We start from the raw sequence: 18900 nt of genomic DNA, 5'->3' as shown, positions 1-18900 counted from the left end.
ATTTGTACATGCATAAGAATGAAGATCTCTATGTATTTTCTTGTTCAACATTTCCCTTCTTGTCCCTTCGTCGGATATGATGAATGTGGTTGAGTAACAGCATCCATTATGTGCTTACATGTTGGATCGCTTTCCTGTGGATGCTTCGGTGCACTTGTGTGGGGTGTTGCTTGTGCATTGTGTTAGGCAATCTATAAGACAAAATGATTGCAACGATCCAAACGTTGAAGATTAAATTATTGGAAATGGATAGCTTACCTATCACAGTTGGTGGCTAGTTCCCAGGTTCTAGTTCTACAGTTTTATGATTTACCCGTGTATGCTGGGCCTACTATGGGCCATAAACTTTTATGCACTGTCATTTCTGTGTTCATCAATTGCAAGTCAGGACCTCTCTCGTTAGTCTCGTGTTCCAGGTTTAGACCATGTAAATTGCGGACTCCATATGAGACCTTTAAATATGGAGCAATATGAGCTGCCATTTCTGTGTGGATCAACCGCAAGTCAGGACCTAAGAATAGTACATTTGGGACGGTTGTTCCCTACTTGTATTAAACTGTTAAAAACGAGCAGAGGACTGTTTCTGCGATTGTTCTGTAAGTAGGAAATACTACATACTAGCTTGTAAGCCCGTGCATACTCTTTTGAAAATATTTAGATTTTTTTAGAAAATTGGGCATTTTAATCGCTAATCCGTTTTAATTTTCTAACAAATTATTTTAATTAAGTTTTAAAAACCTATTTTTTTTAATTGAGAGAGATATCATGTTTTAATTGGAGAATAATTTCAATTTTAATTAGATATACTAGATTTTCTCTTTTCAATAGGGAAGGAATTTCCATTTTAATAGGAGAATGATTTCCAAGTGTTAGAATTTGTTGTAATAGGAGAGGAATTTTCATTATAATAGAAGATGAATTTCTATTGTAAAAAAGAATTTTCATTTTTCAAATAGAAGAGATATTTCCGTTTTAATAGGAAAGAAATTTAAGTTTTAATAGGAGATGTTTTTCAAATATAAGAGATATTTCCGTTTTAATAGGAAAGAAATTTAAGTTTTAATAGGAGATGTTGTGGAATTTTAATAGAGCTAGAAAAATATCCTTTGTGGGAGCTTAATTTTAAGATATAGATTGTATATTTTCCGAGACAAGTGAACTAGAGAGAATTCTCGAAAGTAAATTTCACATTCGATTAATCCAACTTCCATCAGGTGACAAATTCAACGTACTTAAAGTCCCAACTTCAATTATATTATTTAAGGAAGAATGAACTGTTGATTATCGACCATTGACTTTCTCAATCTGATATTAAAAGGCCCTTTAAAAGTTAAAACACACAATGGTTTTAAGGTTCTCTGTTCAACATTGAACATTCTCTCCTACCTTCGTCATGCGCTATTTGATTGACCAACCTCGATAGAAGACTATACTATAAAAATGGACTCATTCTTCTAACCCACATTGCGGACAAATTATCCAATCTCTATTACCTTTCATTTATGTGACAAAGTTTAATGGGAGAAATGTTGGCCAACTAGCACACGTCAACAAGCATCTTATTATTTGAAAAGGAGATTGAAACTAAAATGCTTGGCATTTATCTCTTTTAAGATAAAATAGGAATTGGATATTCGGATTGCTTGTGAGAATATATATTTGTTAGAAGATCTTCAAAGTTGATCTAGTCATCCAGTTCCATAACATGATAATCTATGATCTATTTTTAGTGTCAGGGATAAAAATCTCAAGTTGGCATCCCACGTAAAAAAATACCATTCTGGATAACATTGAAAAACCATCAACTTCCCACAGAGTAAGACCTGCCACATCATTCCTACATGCCGTAATGGATAAGATTATAAGAACCAATCTCCAGCTTTCCTTCACCAGTTCACCATCGCCACATTTTACACCTTGCTTTCTTTTTCAACCTCTAATTATTAATACGTAAACGTAGCCAAATCACTTGAAAATATTAGTTTTCTGTTTGTAACTTTATCTTATTAAAAACTTTTTTATTTCCCATGACAAACACAAGGAATCTTTCAGTTAAAAAACATGAAATGATAGGTTAACTGGGTCCCACTCATCTACTATTTAGCTTCTTTTCTTGCGTCATTTCTCCTCTCCGTTCTCCAACTTGTTCCAACAAAAACATAATAAAGAGAGATTGTTGTTGGTGTTTTTAAGCTGTGGGCATTGTTTTATTTTGTGTTTTGATCAAATATGGCTAGTGCTTTTGGCTCTGTTAATGGTGGACCACGGGTTCAAAGAAGCTGTTTCAAGGATAGGAAAGTTAGAAGGAAGGTTTCTTGTGTTTCTTCTTTAACTGATCAATATAGAACTCTTAAAATTCAACCTGGTGCTTCTGAGTCTGAGGTCAAGAAAGCTTTCAGAAGCCTTGCTTTGCAGGTTGGTGAATGGTTTTTGTTTGTCCATTTTTTTAAAAAAATCTAGTGATTAATGGTTTTTTGTTGTTGGTTTCAGTATCATCCAGATGTATGCAAAGGAAGCAATTGTGGTGTCCAGTTTCATCAAATTAATGAAGCTTATGATGTAAGTAATCAAATTACTTTCTCTTTAATTTTTTGAATTTGAGTAACGTTATTTAGTATGTTATAGTTCTGAAATGGCAGAAATGATTATAGTCCTGTTTTATACATATCATTGTTGGAGCCTCTACCTATCTCTTGGTTGAAATGAAAATGCATACTCATGGCTTTATGGTGTTGGTTTTATTTTTATTTTTGTAATATTAACTTGATAAGTTGAAATTTGATAGAGGAAAACGTATAGTTGAAAAACAAGGCTATGGATAAAAAGTATAACTGGTCAAGTAATCTAATGTCGAAGTTCCCACAGGATCATAAAATTTGATATAGGCCCAATCTGAGTTTTAAGTTTGGCTTGGAAACTATAATTTGTTCAACATCAAACATGATCTGATTTTGTAAGAAATTGAATGCTGTCTAGATTTGATAGATCCTGTTCGGTTCAATTAGTCTGCTTCTGTGGAAAAGGTCATACTAAAATGTGCATGATGATTCTGTTTAATCTGTAGTTTAACCGTTTAGCAAATTTGATATCCCACCTACACAAATTTATCACTTATTGTTGCATTTCTATATAGCAAATTTTTGTGTTAGTCAAGTGCTTGAGGATTTTTGGTAGGATCACCTTTTTCAATCCTTTGTTTATAAGCATTTTTTTTAGCTGTCCCAGAATCTATGTATCCTTTTAGTAGGCAGTGTTTCCATTGCAGAATGGCTATCTAGTATCAATTGTGAATTAAAGTTAGAGATTTGTGATTTACTGATTTTGGATGTTTCGTGATGCAATGCAGATTCTGATAAGCAATTTGAGGGAGAGATCGAACACAACGGATTCATATGAATCATATGATCAAAGCTACGCTGATACTGGTGATGATCAAATGAGAGGGATGTATGATCCTGATTGGGACATGTGGGAAGAATGGATGGGATGGGAAGGAGCAGGGATCCGCGACTACACGTCCCACATCAACCCTTACATCTAAGTGAGCACATTTCAAGATCTCCGATGCAAGTGTTGGACATACTTGAAGAAGTGATTGTGTATAGTAGTGGGGTGTCTTAAAATCCATGATTCTCAGTTGTACATAGATGGAAGAAATACATGTTTGATCCCACAAAAGTGGTGGAATGAAGAAGCCCATCAAGAGGCTTTGCTTAATAGAAATAATACAATGTGCTCTTACAATGTAAGAACTCTTGTTTCAAAATTTCAGTTTTTGAGCATGCTGCGTTCTGTTTTCAATTTGAGAACTTGTTATGGCGTAGCTTCAAACCCAAAGTGCCCGACATAGTGCAACCTTGGACAGTTGGACTTGTTAAAAGGAATCACTTCTTTACATTCCCCTTCTGCTCTTTTATGTTGTCCACATATATTCTGTGTGGATCCTTGATTTATGGCATAATACACCCTTTGCCAATTTGCAACCAGACTATATGTTTTTCTACTCTCCCCTGCTCTTCTGAGTTCCCAACTGTATGTTTTTCTACTCTCCCCTGCTCTTCCGAGTTCCCAACTTGTACTCTTATGTGTGTCCTTCACCCCTCTTCAGTTCTGGAGTATTTGCAGACTTCAGAGATTAGTTAGCATGCCAGATACTCTTTCCCCAGTTATTTTGCCAGGCGTAAGTAGTAAAACAGATCTCTGCAGTTCCTACATCACTAGTACAGAAAAACGTAACCTCGAGGACTCTGAGGTGATGATGACTCTTGGCCAGCTTGCTTGAAATGAACTAAACCTCAAACCACTTGGGTGGGCAGAAGGAGCTTATCTTCTTGCACAACTTTAGTGGGTTGATGTAACATCATAAGTAGACCTCAAAACCCAAAAAAGAAAAGGATCGCCGTCAGATGTACATGCTCTGGTTTGCAGTTTCAAACACCTAATGTAGCCTCATGTTGATCCCACACGTTTGAAATTTCTGTAAGAACCATGTTAGAATCCCACCCTTCAAAGGGGCATAACCTTATTATTAACCTTTCAACTTTTCAACTAGTGTATCATTTTCGAGACTGCGCCAAAGTGGAACCAGCCAGTGAGCCAACTCAATTTTTTTTAATTTACTACCTACTTGAAAAGAAAATCAGTATATCCTTAACGCGAAACCATTGACTTGCTAAGTTATACTTAGTCGCTTTAACTTTGGCATATGTGCTCAGAGACGTCAACAATAGAGAGCTAGTCTTATTCCAATGGAGGACCATACCTCCAGACCATATCGTCAGTTCATCACACAGGCGCCTTGAATGTTCTTTGCAAGCATTCATACTCTGTTAGACTACATACTAAACCTAATTAACTTCATTTTGCTAAACTCAAGGACTAACTCTACGCAAACTGCAAACATCCTTGATAACACAGCAAAACCGAAAAACATAGAAAGGGGATGAAGACCAACGAAGGAAAAAATGTGAATTACCCATCAAAGGAAAGTTGTTTATAGATGGTGTTACGGTGCGACAAATAGTTCTAACTTTTAACAATTATTTCATGTGTAAGGTGAATATACAAGAGGAGAATAAAACTTATAAAGTATATAAACATTTCCAATGTGTAGAAAGCTCTTTCTCCGCATACAGTATGAGATGATCTCTTTCAGTGACTTGAGAAAAATCATTCAAACCCTTAAAGCCACCGGATCTTGCAAGGAAATCTTCTTCTTTCCCGTCCGATTGGATCCTTTTTGGATATCTCTGCAGACAGTTAGCTTCATATCCTTTGTCCTTGGTGGCAATGGTGGTTTACCACCTCTGCTTATTGAAAACTTCACTGCATTCTTCTCTATCCTCATTGGTTCCACAACATTCTGAACTTGAATTTCTTCTTCATCGTCTTCTTCATTCTACAAAGACGAGAATTCAAACCTATCAAGACATGCAAATATCGAAATTTTAATGGAATATAGTAACTGCCATTGTTATATTGGAAAACAAATCAAAACTTATGCCTAACTTAAAATTTCAGTTGTAAAAACATGTATGTCCATCAAGGCATAGTTACCAGCTCGAGTTTATATGGAGATGTCAATGAAACAGCAGATTAAACTCCCAATACTGAAAAAATAAAACGATGTTTACATTTGAGTTTTAGGGATAAAGAATGCATTCATACCGCAATCTGATTCAAGTCCAGGACCGGAGCTGGATTCCGCAAAGCAACTTCTCGGACATCTCTTTGTGCTTGGAGAGTTTTAATTCTAGCTACTTCTTCTTGTTCCCTAGATTTATACTCCATTAATTCTTCGTATCTTTGCCTCAAAAATCTGATTTCAATCACAAAAACAATCAAAACATAAAACCAATTATACATACAAAAAGCTTAAAAAAAACCAAGGAACATACCCAACTTCAGATAAGAGAACGCGACTCCTCCGTTTCGTTACTTGTATCTTTCTCTTCTTCGCCTCAGTTTCCTATTCAATATTCAAAGAAAATGTAAATTAGATTCAAGTCATGTTGATCCACAAGATCAATACCAATAAAAATCATATATTTAACATATAAAATATGTTGATCCATGGAATTGAAAACACCGATATAATAAATAAATCTCACATAGATCTGTGAAATTATACCTTGTGCAAGTCTTGGTAATCATGCATCAGGGTCTGAAACTTGTATCTAGTTTTAGCTTCTTCAACATAAGATGGTGATGAATCGAACATAACACCTTTCATCTTCTTCTTCAACATCACAAAAACAAAAAAGAAGTAAACTTGAAATAATGGATGTGAGACAAGGTGGGATAAGAAAAAAAAAAAAAAAAAAAAAAGGACAGAGAAATAAATCTTCCGAAAGACTTTGAGGTGAAGAAGAGAAAGAAAAAAGGAAAGATATTTGTTTGTGTGTTTTGGGAGGATGCTGGGCAGGAGAGACAGAAGGGTAATATTGGCACTGTCTCTTTATTTAGTTTTATTGGTGTGATGGTATTGGTATCGGTATTTGGTATTGGTATTGGAATGGGTTTGGTTGAAAGAGATTTGAAGACATGAGACATAATCTTCTTTCTTTCTAGTTTCCTTTCTTTCATTATTCTCTCTCATCATCTCTTGTTCCATCTATCCATCTATCTTCCTTCTTTCTTTCTTTTCTTTTTTGTTTTTCTTCTCCTACATAAATTTTGGTCCAGCTGGGCCATTTACAATATGAGAGAGAGAGAGAGAGTTGTTTTGTGTTGGGTGGACTCTTTGATGAGAAGTGGTGCTGTTTCTTTCCTTGTTTCTTCACACACATATCTTTTGTATATAAGTCTACTACTTCATATAAGCTTGGATTGGATCTATTCTAGCCTAGCCATCTTTTAGGTGGGTGAATGAGAGAGAGAGTTGAAACTTGAAAGAGCTGAAAAAAGTAGGGGGAGAAAAAAAAATAAAATTGGTTGCTGTGTTTTCCCTGATGTGTTGTTGCAGTTGTACCTTAAAATGGAACCTTGTAGTGTTTGATGGAAATGGTGTGGGTGGTGAATGGTGATGCTTAATAATAATATATATATATATATATTGTTTTTATTGTTTTTTGTAAATACCACGATACCCTTCTAGGCTTTTGCCATTTTGTTTTTTTTTTTTTTTTCTGTAACATTATTTTGGACCACTCGAGCAATAACCAGTCAATTACTAAAAATATTAAAAACCGTAGAAAAAGGCAACTTCATCGTGTTGAAACTATTCCTCGGAATTTGGGTAAAAGTCATTTCAGTCCCTTAAATTAAGAGAGAGATCTCCAAATTGTAAATCATGTACAGCACCACAAGGATTTGGGGAATATATGTGGTTATTACCGTACCATTTTAGGGGTTTATTACTAATCACCTCTACTTTAAACCAATAAATCACTTTTATTGATCGAAATATATTCTATGAATTCGTCGTAATAAACAACAATTAAATACTTTCGTCGTTGAAATTATCATTATCCAAAAAATTATACTTTTGTCGCTTCGTCTGCTGACTATTAGTTTTGATTAAGTCATATAAATACCTTAAACATGTCAGGGGTAGTTTGGTCAAGAAATTGGTTTCACACTTTAATCAGCCAATTTTGAGATTAAACCATCATCAAAAGTATATATATATATAAACTGTGGATGAAGTCATGACGGACAGGACTGGAGTTCTAGGGACTGAATTTCTTTCTTCTGCAAAAGTGTGTAGGGGGGCAGGGACTTGGCAGTCGTTATCTTTGATTTATAAAAAATTTGGTGAGAGAAAAAGACAGGAGAAAAAGAAGATGGCTCAACCATCAATGTTCTTGCTTTGTCTTCCACCATTTATTATTTCAAGCAATGAAGTTGACCTGTGAATAGGCTCCATTTGTAATGGGTTTCAGATCATGCCAACGTGGGCATGTTTATAATTTGGTTAAAACTTAAAAGAAACGTATCAACTTCGTCCACATCGACTTCTGAAGTTATGATGATAAGGAAACATGACAGAAAGGCCGTTTAAAGTTTAAACAGAAACACGCAGAAGATGCCAGACAGAAAGCATGAAGTAATGAAGTACGCAGCTGGAAATTGAGCTCAGCCAGAAAGATCACCTGGCCCAGCTTATGAGTTAAGCAACCCACTCCCAAGGCCCAGCTTAAGAATCCAAAAACCACCTTCAAGCCCATCAACAAGTTTGACAAGCAGAGAAGTCCTGTTTGAGGCTTTGAGCACAAATAAAAAGCTTCGGCCTAGGTGCTTTGCATTCACTCAACTATGTTGGGGTTATCTATATTAACAATACACAGCAGTGTGGGGCCCACAGGGCCTCCATCTTACGGCTACAAACCGATTTTCTCGCTTATGACGTGGATAATCTAAGTAATAACGCCGTCACCGGTTGGTTTACACAAAGAACATCCGCCCTCATTAGATTCAATATAATCTAACTCTCCCAACCGCCTCTCTCTTCTCACTCTCTTTTAGTTTTTAGTTGATGCCCTCTCTCACACAACTCTCCCGACCGTCTCTCTCTCTTCTCGCTTTCTTTAGCTTTTACTTCATGCCGATTTGTAGCACTTTTCCAACAGTAGATTCAACCAAAGTTCATGCCGATTTGTAGCACTTTTCCAACAGTGGCCAATCTACATTTTTCTTTATTGTGCAGACCCACACTTTCAAGAAATTCAAGTGCAGATTACTCAAGTGCAGAAACTCAATAGTGCAGATTACCACTGGTTAGCTAATATTGTCTTTCTTGTCTGTGAGTGTCAACTTTCGTCCATTTTATTGCACTACGTTTGAGCCTGTTTTTTCTCATTTCTTCTTCTCAACCCAGTACCTTCATTTCAGCTTATTTTGGGCCTTAATATTCTCATGATATTTACCCAAGAAAATGTAATATTGCTGTGTTTGGTCACACGTGAGAAAATTCAGAAATTTTACTTGTTAGTGTTGAATCTTTACCATGTTTAGTTTAGTTTCTGGGAATAGAAAAGATAATTTGGCTTTGAATGTGGTGTCTATTGTTGTGTCAATAATAGTGGAAGCAAGCAGGGCCTACTTTGATACAACATACTTTTTTTTTTGTATTAAAACCTGCCAAATGCAAATCCTTAAAGAAACCTGCCATACTTTTTATTATTCACGGTAACTTGATAGTTTTGTGCAACTTTGTAACTTAATTCTTACTGGAGTGACTTACACTTTCTTCATATGGAACAGTTTGTAATTGGCAAAGAAAGCAAAGGGGAAAACAGTATAGGTTAGTTCAAACGCTTAATTGTCACCAACTCATTATGCTCTGTGGATGTCTGAGAAACTTTTCTGATTTTCTTCTTCTGACTGAATTTCGTGCCATTGTCATGTGCTTCTACGTAGTTCAGGAGTGGATTGAGCGTGTAGCAAGATATTTGGAACTCGCTTCCGTAGTTCCACGAGTATACTGGGACTTCACTTTTACATCCAAGTACTTGTAAGAATGATTCTCTGATTGTGTACCTTAATTTGAATTATGTGATGTAAGCTAGACATATTCATGCGTTCTACGCTCATGCCTTCTTCTTCACAGCCTCCCAAATGGCGCACAGGGGCAAGCACCCCATGAATCCACGTGAGGATCCTCCGAACCATGAAAACCATAATTCTGATCCAGCCCAAGATAGGTTGACCATTCAACCACCACCTGCCTTTCGGGTACTACTTCAACTTCTCACACTTTTCTATTATTTTGTTATGAATTTTACTACCCTTATTTGTTTATTTTATATTTCTTAATTGTTCAATACCAACGGTGACATTCCTCCCTCTTCTTCAAAATGCGCCGCCCTCGGTGCTCAAGTCAGCTTCGAATTGAACTTCCCATATTATTAATATTGTCGATGTGTTTTATTCGACCATCGTCTACAATTATTTCTCCACCAAACTGTATTATTACTATAGAACTCTTACTTTTTGTCTTGTTTTTTTTATTGATTTTATTTTTAAAATTTCAAATTGTTGTCACTACTCCAACACATTTATATCTATTATTATATAGATTTTCATATTGTTTCCTTTGCTATAGATATTAACAAAAAGAATGATGGCACAACATGCTAGAAGGGAACGAGAAAAAAACCTTAAACAAAACAATAACTCGTGTTGTTTGTTCGCACAATCTACCGCACCAGTCTTACCCGGTTTCCAGCGGCTGCCCGGGTCCTCACAAAATATCATTCCTCCAAATCTACGTACTCCTCCTCAAGCTGTGAGACGCCCAACTCACCATAGCCCTATTACACCTATTCCTGGATTCGAGCTACTCACTTCCTCTGAATCTCTTCAACGAGTTGTGGGACATCTTAATCTTGTAAGGCTATTTACAGATGTCCTCCCATCACGTGCTCAGACTGATTCTGCAATGGGTCATCAAAATGCAAGGTATTTAAATAGGCAATTATTTGTTACCTGTATGATCTTGATTTTTACAGTCAACTCTTACATGTATTCTCTACAGCGTATGCCCCCCCGAGTCTTCAACCTCATCATTTCTTCCTGCGATACCACATCCAACAACATCAAATGGTCCTTCAACATCGCATCACCAAAATGCAGGGTATACATCTGTTCTTATCGAAACATTGATCATTATTTGCATTTTCGTCTAATTTGCTGACGCGTTAACCTTCATCTACTTTGCTGACACATTCGCTATTATGTAGACAACAACAATATGATGGAAATGATGACATGACGGCGATGAAGATGATGTACTTCATTCTAATGTTCTTAACCGTCCAATTGAACAAGGACGTCACTCTTTAGGGGAAATGAATGTTCAATGTCCTTTCTGCCATGCACTTCATTGGAAAGACGAACGGTTGAGTAGATCGTCTCTAGCAAATCCTCGGTTTGGGACTTGCTGTTTGCAAGGAAAAATACAAATGCCTCCATTGTAAACATTGCATGATGCCCTCAAAGCTTTGTACGAGGGAGATGATCGCAAGTCAAAGTCTTTTCGAAAGTACAGAAGACAATACAATCAGGCGTTTGCATTTACAAGTCTAGGTGCTGATGAACGTGTCTTTGTTGGTCGAGGTCCACGACCTTTCACTATACATGGAGAACTACGACGCGAGCGGGGAGCTCTTATTCCCGATCCAGCAGGGCAGTGCAACATACTCTCAACTCTATATTTATGATCCAAGTGCAGCATTGGATATTCGGCAGCTCCGGAATCCTAATCCGGATGTAGATGTTCTTAGAATCCTGCACAAAACTATGCTCCAATATAACCGTTTCTCTGACACTTTCCTACATGCATATGAGGTTCTTAGATCGGCTTCTGTTGGGAATGATGAAAATCTCAACATCCATGCTTATTTACATTACGGTCGATAGCATCGACAGACGCCGCTACAACTTGCCATCAGCTGATGAAATTGCGGTTATTTACCCGGAGATGGCAGTGAGCGGGACTGTATGCGAGACATTGTGATTTATCTTAAAGGGGGAAATAAATTTGTTCATATCAGTGAGTGTCATCCAGCATACTTACCTTTGCACTATGTGTTAATGTTTCCTCGTGGAGAGCTTGGGTGGTCACCGGATCGGGCGTTCGGACCCCTCAACTTCAACCACCATCTGACCGCCTCCCTCACGGATGGACTTCTATTCTTATCTGGCGTTTCCAAGCAAATATTATTCTTCTATTCTCGAGGGAAAAACTATTTCGGGAATTCTTAGTTGATGCATGGAACGCCACCGAACGTAACAGATACACGGTACTACTGATTTAGGCAAGATGTACCGTCTTTGAATTATATCAAAATCTCACCGATGTCCCAAAGAGAAACCTTAAATCCAGATCAAGTTGGAAGGCGCGTAGTTCTACCAGCATCATACGTCGGCAGTCCAAGGCATATGTTTGAGATATTCCAGGACTCAATGGTTATAACTCGGTTCAACAACCATCCAGATATATTCCTCACCATAACTGCAAACCCACATTGGGAGGAAGTTATTAAGGCCTTGCAGAAGAACGAAACTGCTACTGATCGACCGGAAGTGGTAGCCCGTGTGTAAACAGTGGTGTTCAATGACTTCGATGAGATACAACAATATTTAGATGCACGATATATCGGGCCACCTGAAGCGGTTTGGAGGTTGTTCGGGTTTTCTCTTCACCAAGAGAAGCCTGTTGTTGTGAGATTGGCACTTCATCTCCTTGGAATGCACCAATTAGTTTACAATCATAATGAATCAACGAATACTATTCTCTTAAGGGCTCAGCAACAAAAGTCAACTCTAACTGCATTTTTTGAGCGATGTGCTTTAGATCCTTATGCACGAGGGCTTACATATCAAGAATTTTCAGAACAATATATTTGGAGTAAAAGGTGGCATAGATGGACAAAAAGGACTCAAGCACCTGCTATTGGCAGAATGTACTTTGCAAGTCCTAACTCGGTGGCGGTTTTATTTGGCGGTTACTTAACATTTGTAAAAGGTCCGCAATCCTTTGATGATCTAAAGAGAATTGGAAATGGTCCTCCGCCCGTACTTTCAAAGAAGCGTGTGTTATCGTGGACTTCTTGAAGGCGATAAATAATGGGTGCAATGTTTACAAGAGGCTGCAATCATGCAAACTGGGTATCAACTTCGTCGAATTTTCTGTACTATTCTCACGGAGTGCAATCCGGTGCAACCTGAAACCTTATGGAATGAATTTTGCAAAAGCATTTGTGATGACCTCCCATACAAGCTTCAAACCATGTTCTTCATTCCTCATCCTACATATGACCAGGTACAAGATTATGGCTTATTTCTCCTAAATGATATTCTCTACGAGTCAGGTGGTCGAACTCTTGCTCATTTTCCTACAATGCCGCTCCCAATTAGAAATTAGAGCTTGGTTGTTGGGAACAGACTTATATGGGAGCAAAGGCAATTTCAGTTTGACCCACACAATGAAGAGGCACATGCCAATGCCATCCACTTAAATGCTGAGAACCACTTTGCATATAGTGAAGTGACAGATTCAGTAGCTCACAACAGCGGACGACTATTTTTCTTGAATGAAGCAGCCGACACAGGAAAAACTTTTGTTTACAACACCATTGCTGCTACGTGTCGTACTCAAGGACACATTGCTATTATGGTGGCTTCATCCAGAATAGCTTCTTTACTATTGGCAGGTGGTCGGACTACTCACTCAACCTTCTGCATCCCATTAGATATTATGGATAACTCTGTATGTGGGTTCAGTAAGCGTTCACCACAAGCTAATTTATTCAGACAAGCTAACCTAATCATATTGGATGAGGTCCCGATGCAAAACAAGTTCTGTTTGGAAGCTGTTGATCGCACACTTCGTGATATTCGAGACAATGACAACCCATTCGGGGGAATCACTGTTGTTCTTGGTGGTGACTTCCGCCAATGTCTGCCAGTTATACCCAGAGGGTCCCAAGAGCAAATTGTTCGTGCTTCCTTGCAATGCTCTGTTCTTTGGAATCACGTCAATGTTCTCACCCTGCTACATAACATGCGATTAGAGCGTGGTACTTATGAGAATTTACTTTTTGCAGAGTTCTTAACAAAGGTACGAACATTCATGTCCGAATTTATAATATTCCTCTATTAGAATTCTCATAATATTCTATTTCACATTTTATGTCATCGGGTTGGAAACGATCCCCGAAGGTTATTGAGCTACCCTCAACGATCCATCATTGCACACATCTTCGGGGACTGATTTCGCTACTTAGCCTAATTTGGATGATACTTCTACTGTCACCCCTGACTATTTAACTGAGCGGACAATTCTTTCTGCGAGGAATGATGATGTCAATGGCATTAATGTTGCAGCTTTTACGTATGTTCCCGGGAGAAACTAGGACTTTTTCGTGGCCGACAAGTTGGATGAGGCGGATGCAAATAATCCTAGAAATATTAATCAAGATCCAAATGAGTACCTAAACTCACTTGATCCCCGGGTCGCCACCATTTCGACTCAATCTAAAAGAGGGTTGTCCAATAATGTTGCTGCTAATATTGCCCCAGTGAGATGGGTTATGCAACGGGACTCGCTTTGATGGTGTTGCAATGTCAACCACACGCGTTATCCGGGCGAGAATTTTACGGTGAAAAATCGAGGGTAACCGTGTATTTATTCCAAGGATCTCTTTGTCACCATCCTCTTCAGATTTTCCTTTCAATACGACAAGAAGACAATTTCCTATCCGTTTGGCTTATTCCATGACTATAAATAAATCACAAGGACAATCCCTAAAGTTTGTGGGAATCGATCTTCGAACTGAAGTTTTCAGCCATGGCCAGTTATATGTGGCATTATCCAGGTGCACTTCCGCAGCCCGCATAAGTATTCTTCTACCTCCAAACGCTGAAAAGCTTACTACAAATGTCGTATACCCTGAAGTCTTGCTTTAAGCATTTGTCAGGTCAGTGCATACGTAGTTTCTTTTCCTTATTTTTAGTTTTATTTTATTTTCATGGTTGTTTACATTTACTTATTCAACAAGTTGATCTATTTGCACACTTTATTATTAATTCTTTTTTCCTTTTTATGTATTAAAGCAATCCAACCAACCAAATGTGGATAAGGGCAAGCGCCCAATGCACCCGTCAATAAAGACATATTTATATTCCCCCACAAGATAGGTTGATTCTTCAGCCACCTCATGGCTTCTAGGTGTTACTTTAGTTACCTCATGGGTTACTATATGTACAACATTGTTTTCTTGCATTGCAATTATGTCTATTATTTATTCACAACGGATAACATTCCTCCGTCTCTTCTACTGTCGTTTGGTGCTCAGGTAAGAATTTAATTGAACTTTCGCTATTAATATTGTCCAGCGTTTTATTCTACCGTTGTCTTGCTTTAAACTTTGTATACCCTTAATTCTTAATATTATTGTTTGTCAAGTTCAAAATGCTCTGGCCTAAATCAAACTAATTACATCTTGGAACTTCAGTGCTCTGTAATTACCATGTGCAGGCTGATGAAATGAGGAAGAGCAAGCACTCTAGGAGGATTGAGGTACCTGTTCACGAGACTATATATAGTGGAATGACAAAAGCCCAAGTCTTCGAAGCTCATGCATGGTAAAGAGCTTAGGTTGGTGCAGCAGGATCAAATTATGGAACGAACCAAAGACAAAAAGAATGCTTTGGAAGCTTATGTCTATGACATGCGTAATAAAGTATACCATTGTAGTCTGGAAGCTTGATTTAGAAAATAGGACAAAGTGGCCATATAATTGAATTGAAGAACTTAACATAAATAATATTATTTAACACTGCATTACAACGCTTACATGTGAGTTTATTTTCACGTTAGATGTCATTTTGTTATAGTGGACAAAGTGGACAAGAAGACAATTTCCAATCCGTTTGGCTTATTCCATGACTATAAATAAATCACAAGGACAATCCATGAAGTTTGTGGGCATCGATCTTCGAACTGAAATTTTCAGCCATTGCCAGCTATATATGCCATTATCAAGGTGCACTTCCGCAGCCCGCATATGTATTCTTCTACCTCCAAACTTACGGCAAATGTTGTATATCCTGAAGTCTTGCTTTAAGCATTTTTCAGGTCAGTGCATAAGTAGTTTCTTTTCCTACTTATTAGTTTTATTTTCTTGGCTTTACAATTCTTTGGTTTAGTTGGAAGTTTTTTTTTTTTTTGTTCGGATTTTCTAGCATTTTAGTGAATAGACTACACCATTTTATTGTTCCTTGTAAGAACGAAATGTGTTGTTTCCTGAAGTTATCAATTTTATTGAGCATACCAATTAGGAAGGGGAGATACTATGATAGTGCAAAGGGAATACTCTATGATGTATCTCATAAACCACCCCCCCCCCACCCCCACCCCATAAAATAAGACAAACCGTACAAAATGGTTGTACCTAGAAGTATTCCTCAATGCACCTATAAAATAAGACAAACCCCTCAGACAAAATGGATGTACCTAGAAGTATTCCTCAATGCACTATGCAACTTTAGGTACTGTCTGATACTCCTTCCTTCCCGTTTAGCACAAAGTCAAATTTGTATTATGTGCCTAGAAACAAGTCAAGCCATGTCTTTTAAGATTTACTTGAAACAATTTCCAAAATTTTCACATCTTTCCGTTTGCATATTGATTCAATAACTGACAAGGACAATCCGTGAAGTTTGTAGGAATCGATCTTCGAACTGAAGTTTTCAGCCATGGCCAGTTATATGTGGCATTATCCATGTGCACTTCCGCAGCCCGCGTAAGTATTTTTCTACCTCCAAACGCTGAAAAGCTTACTACAAATGTCGTATACCCTGAAGTCTTGCTTGAAGCATTTGTCTAGATGACATATGTCTGAAATATGTGTCTAAAATGGGCGCAATCGTGCCAAGGCATGGAGTTTGATCCAATCAGGTAACACATACATTTTTGCCCATGGAATATGTCTCCACGCCATGATCGGGTCCGGGTGAAAACTAACACTTTTCGCTTTAGATCGTGAGATGCCATCTTTCATCCATCACTCCCGTGATTCACCGTCTTCATCCATGTTCGAGGTACGCCATTGTTTTTGTGGATGGATACATGCTTAGCTCTTGGTTTGCTTCCTTGAACCATCATATACTTGCCTCCTTATTTACACTTCTGAAATTTTCACGACCCCAATGATTCCATTACTTCAACCCAAAATCATTTCAAGTCTCCATCAACAAAAATAATCAAGACTACCCACAACTCAAGATAAGTGATTAATGTCCACCAGCTAGAGGTTCATGCATGGATGGCTTGGTTGGGTTGTTGAAGAGGTTACTAATTGCATTCTTCACTCGATTTGGGAATAGTGTGTTCTCCGGTTCCAAGTTTCAACTCATCACGCCAATGTGTTTGAGACGGAAATTTCATGCGAATGATACAATCTCTTTATAGCCACATTTTGAATTTCTCATGATGATGATCCCGATGTCCCTTTGGTTTTGGTTCTTTGGATGTTAGAAGTCACTTTGTATGGTGCAATTTACCGTCGCAATGCGGGAAATTTTCAGCCGGATTGTTGTCGTGATGAAAAGCTTCCTTAGTATTCATATTCACACATGCCTTAGTTTCCTTTGAAGAGGCACTAGAATCTTTTTATTATTATTATTATTTTATGGTGAAAAATGCCTATAATGAAGTTGGTTTTGGTTTGAACTGTGAGACTTGACAAGTTTTTTGATTCATACCCACAATAGGTATGAACATTGATTGTTCATATCTACCCCATCTTTGAACGTCAGCTATGAACATTGATTGTGGCTATGAAAACATGAACCCAAAAAACAGATATGATATGAATATCCCAAATTATGAACATTAGCTATGAACAATAGGTATAAACAAAACAGATATATGAACAATAAATGTTCACACCCAAAAACAGATATGAACATTGATTGTTCATACCTAAAAATATATATGAACAAATAAAAAAAAAAATGTTCATAACAAAAAACATTGATGAACATTGATTGTTCATACCCAAAACGCACATGAACATTGATTGTTCATACCCAAAACATATATGAACATTGATTGTTCATTTTTCAGAAAGAAGCGCCGATGTGTAAGAAGGCACGGGCATACCCTTTTGTATACAAGTCCATTTAACTTCTTTAACCATCCCTGACACGTTTCACTTGAACATGACGTGCACTTCATTTAAGGCTTTCTAATTCCATTGTCTTTTCTCCTTCAAGTTATTGTAATCTTTAAGTCTGTTTAAAAGCACAATCCAAAGTCGTCTTTTCCTACACACTTTACTCGCTAATAAGCCCATAAGGAATATTTGTCGTTGGAAAGCATGGGGTGTGTGACCATTTCTTCATATATTTTATCACATATATAACTTCTCAATCAACTATATAGTTGTTCTTCATCAACTGCTTATTAAAACAGATATGAACAATAACTGTTCATACTCCAAATTATGAACATTAGCTATGAACTATGTTGCAGGAACACGGATGTGAACGTGGACACCGACCAGACGCCTTGATTAATCCGACGCGGTGACTCGGTTATATCTAAAAAAAGTAGGACGCGGACGCGGCAAAGGACGCGGAAATTAATTAATATTTATAATTTTATTTTATATAAATTAAACATTAAAAACTTAATTAAATGTATCAACATTCATAAATTCAAAACTATTAAAGATAAATAGCCACAAAATTAAGTTTAATATTTTCTAATCAAACTTTAAAAACATGTTATAAGTCTTAACAAAACAAAAAAAAAAATGAAAAAATTTAGTTTTTTAATATTATTTTGATTATTAATTATTATTTCAAAAGGTCAAAATGACGGCCCCGACCGTGGTCTTTCCCCGCCCCGACCATGTTGACCACGTCCGACCAAGGCCCATCTTTGCGTCGTGTCGTGTCGGCGTCGGGGACGGACACAACCTATTAGGAGGTGCGTCCGTGCTTTAGAGGGTATGAACAATAAATGTTCACACCCAAAAAAAAGAATGAACCCAAAACAGACATGAACATTGATTGTTCATATCCAAAACATATATGAACAATAAATGTTCATACCCAAAACATATATGAACATTGATTGTTCATTTTTTGGTAGCACCGCAGCGCCGAGGTCTGGTCTGGGGTAGGCGGCGGGCATAACTTCAAAGATTGGTGGACGTTTTTCTTTGATAACACGAGATCGCATTTTCAAATAAAAATATAATAAAATGAGATAGGACAAATTTGCGGTAGACACACCTGGGCACCCTAAGGCTAAACAAAGATCGGTTGATCATGGTACCAAATAGGGTGTTCATGGGTCGGTTTTTACTGGTTTCGAAGTTGCATTCTATTTTTAATGGTTCCTATCGAGGGTTTGGTTATTTTATTTTATTTTTAAGAAAACCC

At 37.4% G+C, this 18900-nt stretch overlaps 2 protein-coding genes across 2 annotated transcripts; one reads left to right on the top strand and one right to left on the bottom strand.

Annotated features, from left to right (window-relative positions):
- Nucleotides 1-1891: 1891 nt before the first annotated feature.
- Nucleotides 1892-3766, top strand: LOC147508330 (chaperone protein dnaJ 8, chloroplastic-like). The gene is made up of 3 exons (XM_086600885.1): nucleotides 1892-2415; nucleotides 2491-2559; nucleotides 3347-3766. Exons 1-3 carry the CDS (start codon nucleotides 2230-2232, stop codon nucleotides 3539-3541), a joined length of 450 nt encoding a protein of 149 aa, XP_086457011.1. The 5' UTR covers nucleotides 1892-2229; the 3' UTR covers nucleotides 3542-3766.
- Nucleotides 3767-4971: 1205 nt separating this feature from the next.
- Nucleotides 4972-7016, bottom strand: LOC147508329 (uncharacterized). Its single transcript, XM_086600884.1, has 4 exons — nucleotides 6131-7016; nucleotides 5898-5968; nucleotides 5668-5818; nucleotides 4972-5398 (listed from the first exon to the last, which is right to left on the bottom strand). The coding sequence occupies exons 1-4, from the start codon at nucleotides 6245-6247 to the stop codon at nucleotides 5174-5176; spliced, it is 564 nt and encodes a 187-aa protein (XP_086457010.1). The 5' UTR covers nucleotides 6248-7016; the 3' UTR covers nucleotides 4972-5173.
- Between the last annotated feature and the right edge of the window lie 11884 nt (nucleotides 7017-18900).

Source organism: Coptis chinensis, chromosome 3 (assembly GCF_015680905.1).
Source record: "Coptis chinensis isolate HL-2020 chromosome 3, ASM1568090v1, whole genome shotgun sequence".
NCBI lineage: Eukaryota > Viridiplantae > Streptophyta > Magnoliopsida > Ranunculales > Ranunculaceae > Coptis > Coptis chinensis.
This window is presented reverse-complemented; position numbering and strand designations above follow the sequence as displayed.

What these genes read in the sequence shown, in the direction of transcription:
- LOC147508330 (XM_086600885.1), top strand. Translation starts at nt 2,230, where the DNA reads ATGGCTAGTGCTTTTGGCTCTGTTAATGGTGGACCACGGGTTCAAAGA. An exon ending in TCAGAAGCCTTGCTTTGCAG is followed by an intron (nt 2,416 to 2,490) that starts GTTGGTGAATGG and finishes TGTTGGTTTCAG; the next exon opens with TATCATCCAGATGTATGCAA. An exon ending in AAATTAATGAAGCTTATGAT is followed by an intron (nt 2,560 to 3,346) that starts GTAAGTAATCAA and finishes GATGCAATGCAG; the next exon opens with ATTCTGATAAGCAATTTGAG.
- LOC147508329 (XM_086600884.1), bottom strand. Translation starts at nt 6,247, where the DNA reads ATGTTGAAGAAGAAGATGAAAGGTGTTATGTTCGATTCATCACCATCT. An exon ending in ATTACCAAGACTTGCACAAG is followed by an intron (nt 5,969 to 6,130) that starts GTATAATTTCAC and finishes AATATTGAATAG; the next exon opens with GAAACTGAGGCGAAGAAGAG. An exon ending in GTTCTCTTATCTGAAGTTGG is followed by an intron (nt 5,819 to 5,897) that starts GTATGTTCCTTG and finishes GATTGAAATCAG; the next exon opens with ATTTTTGAGGCAAAGATACG.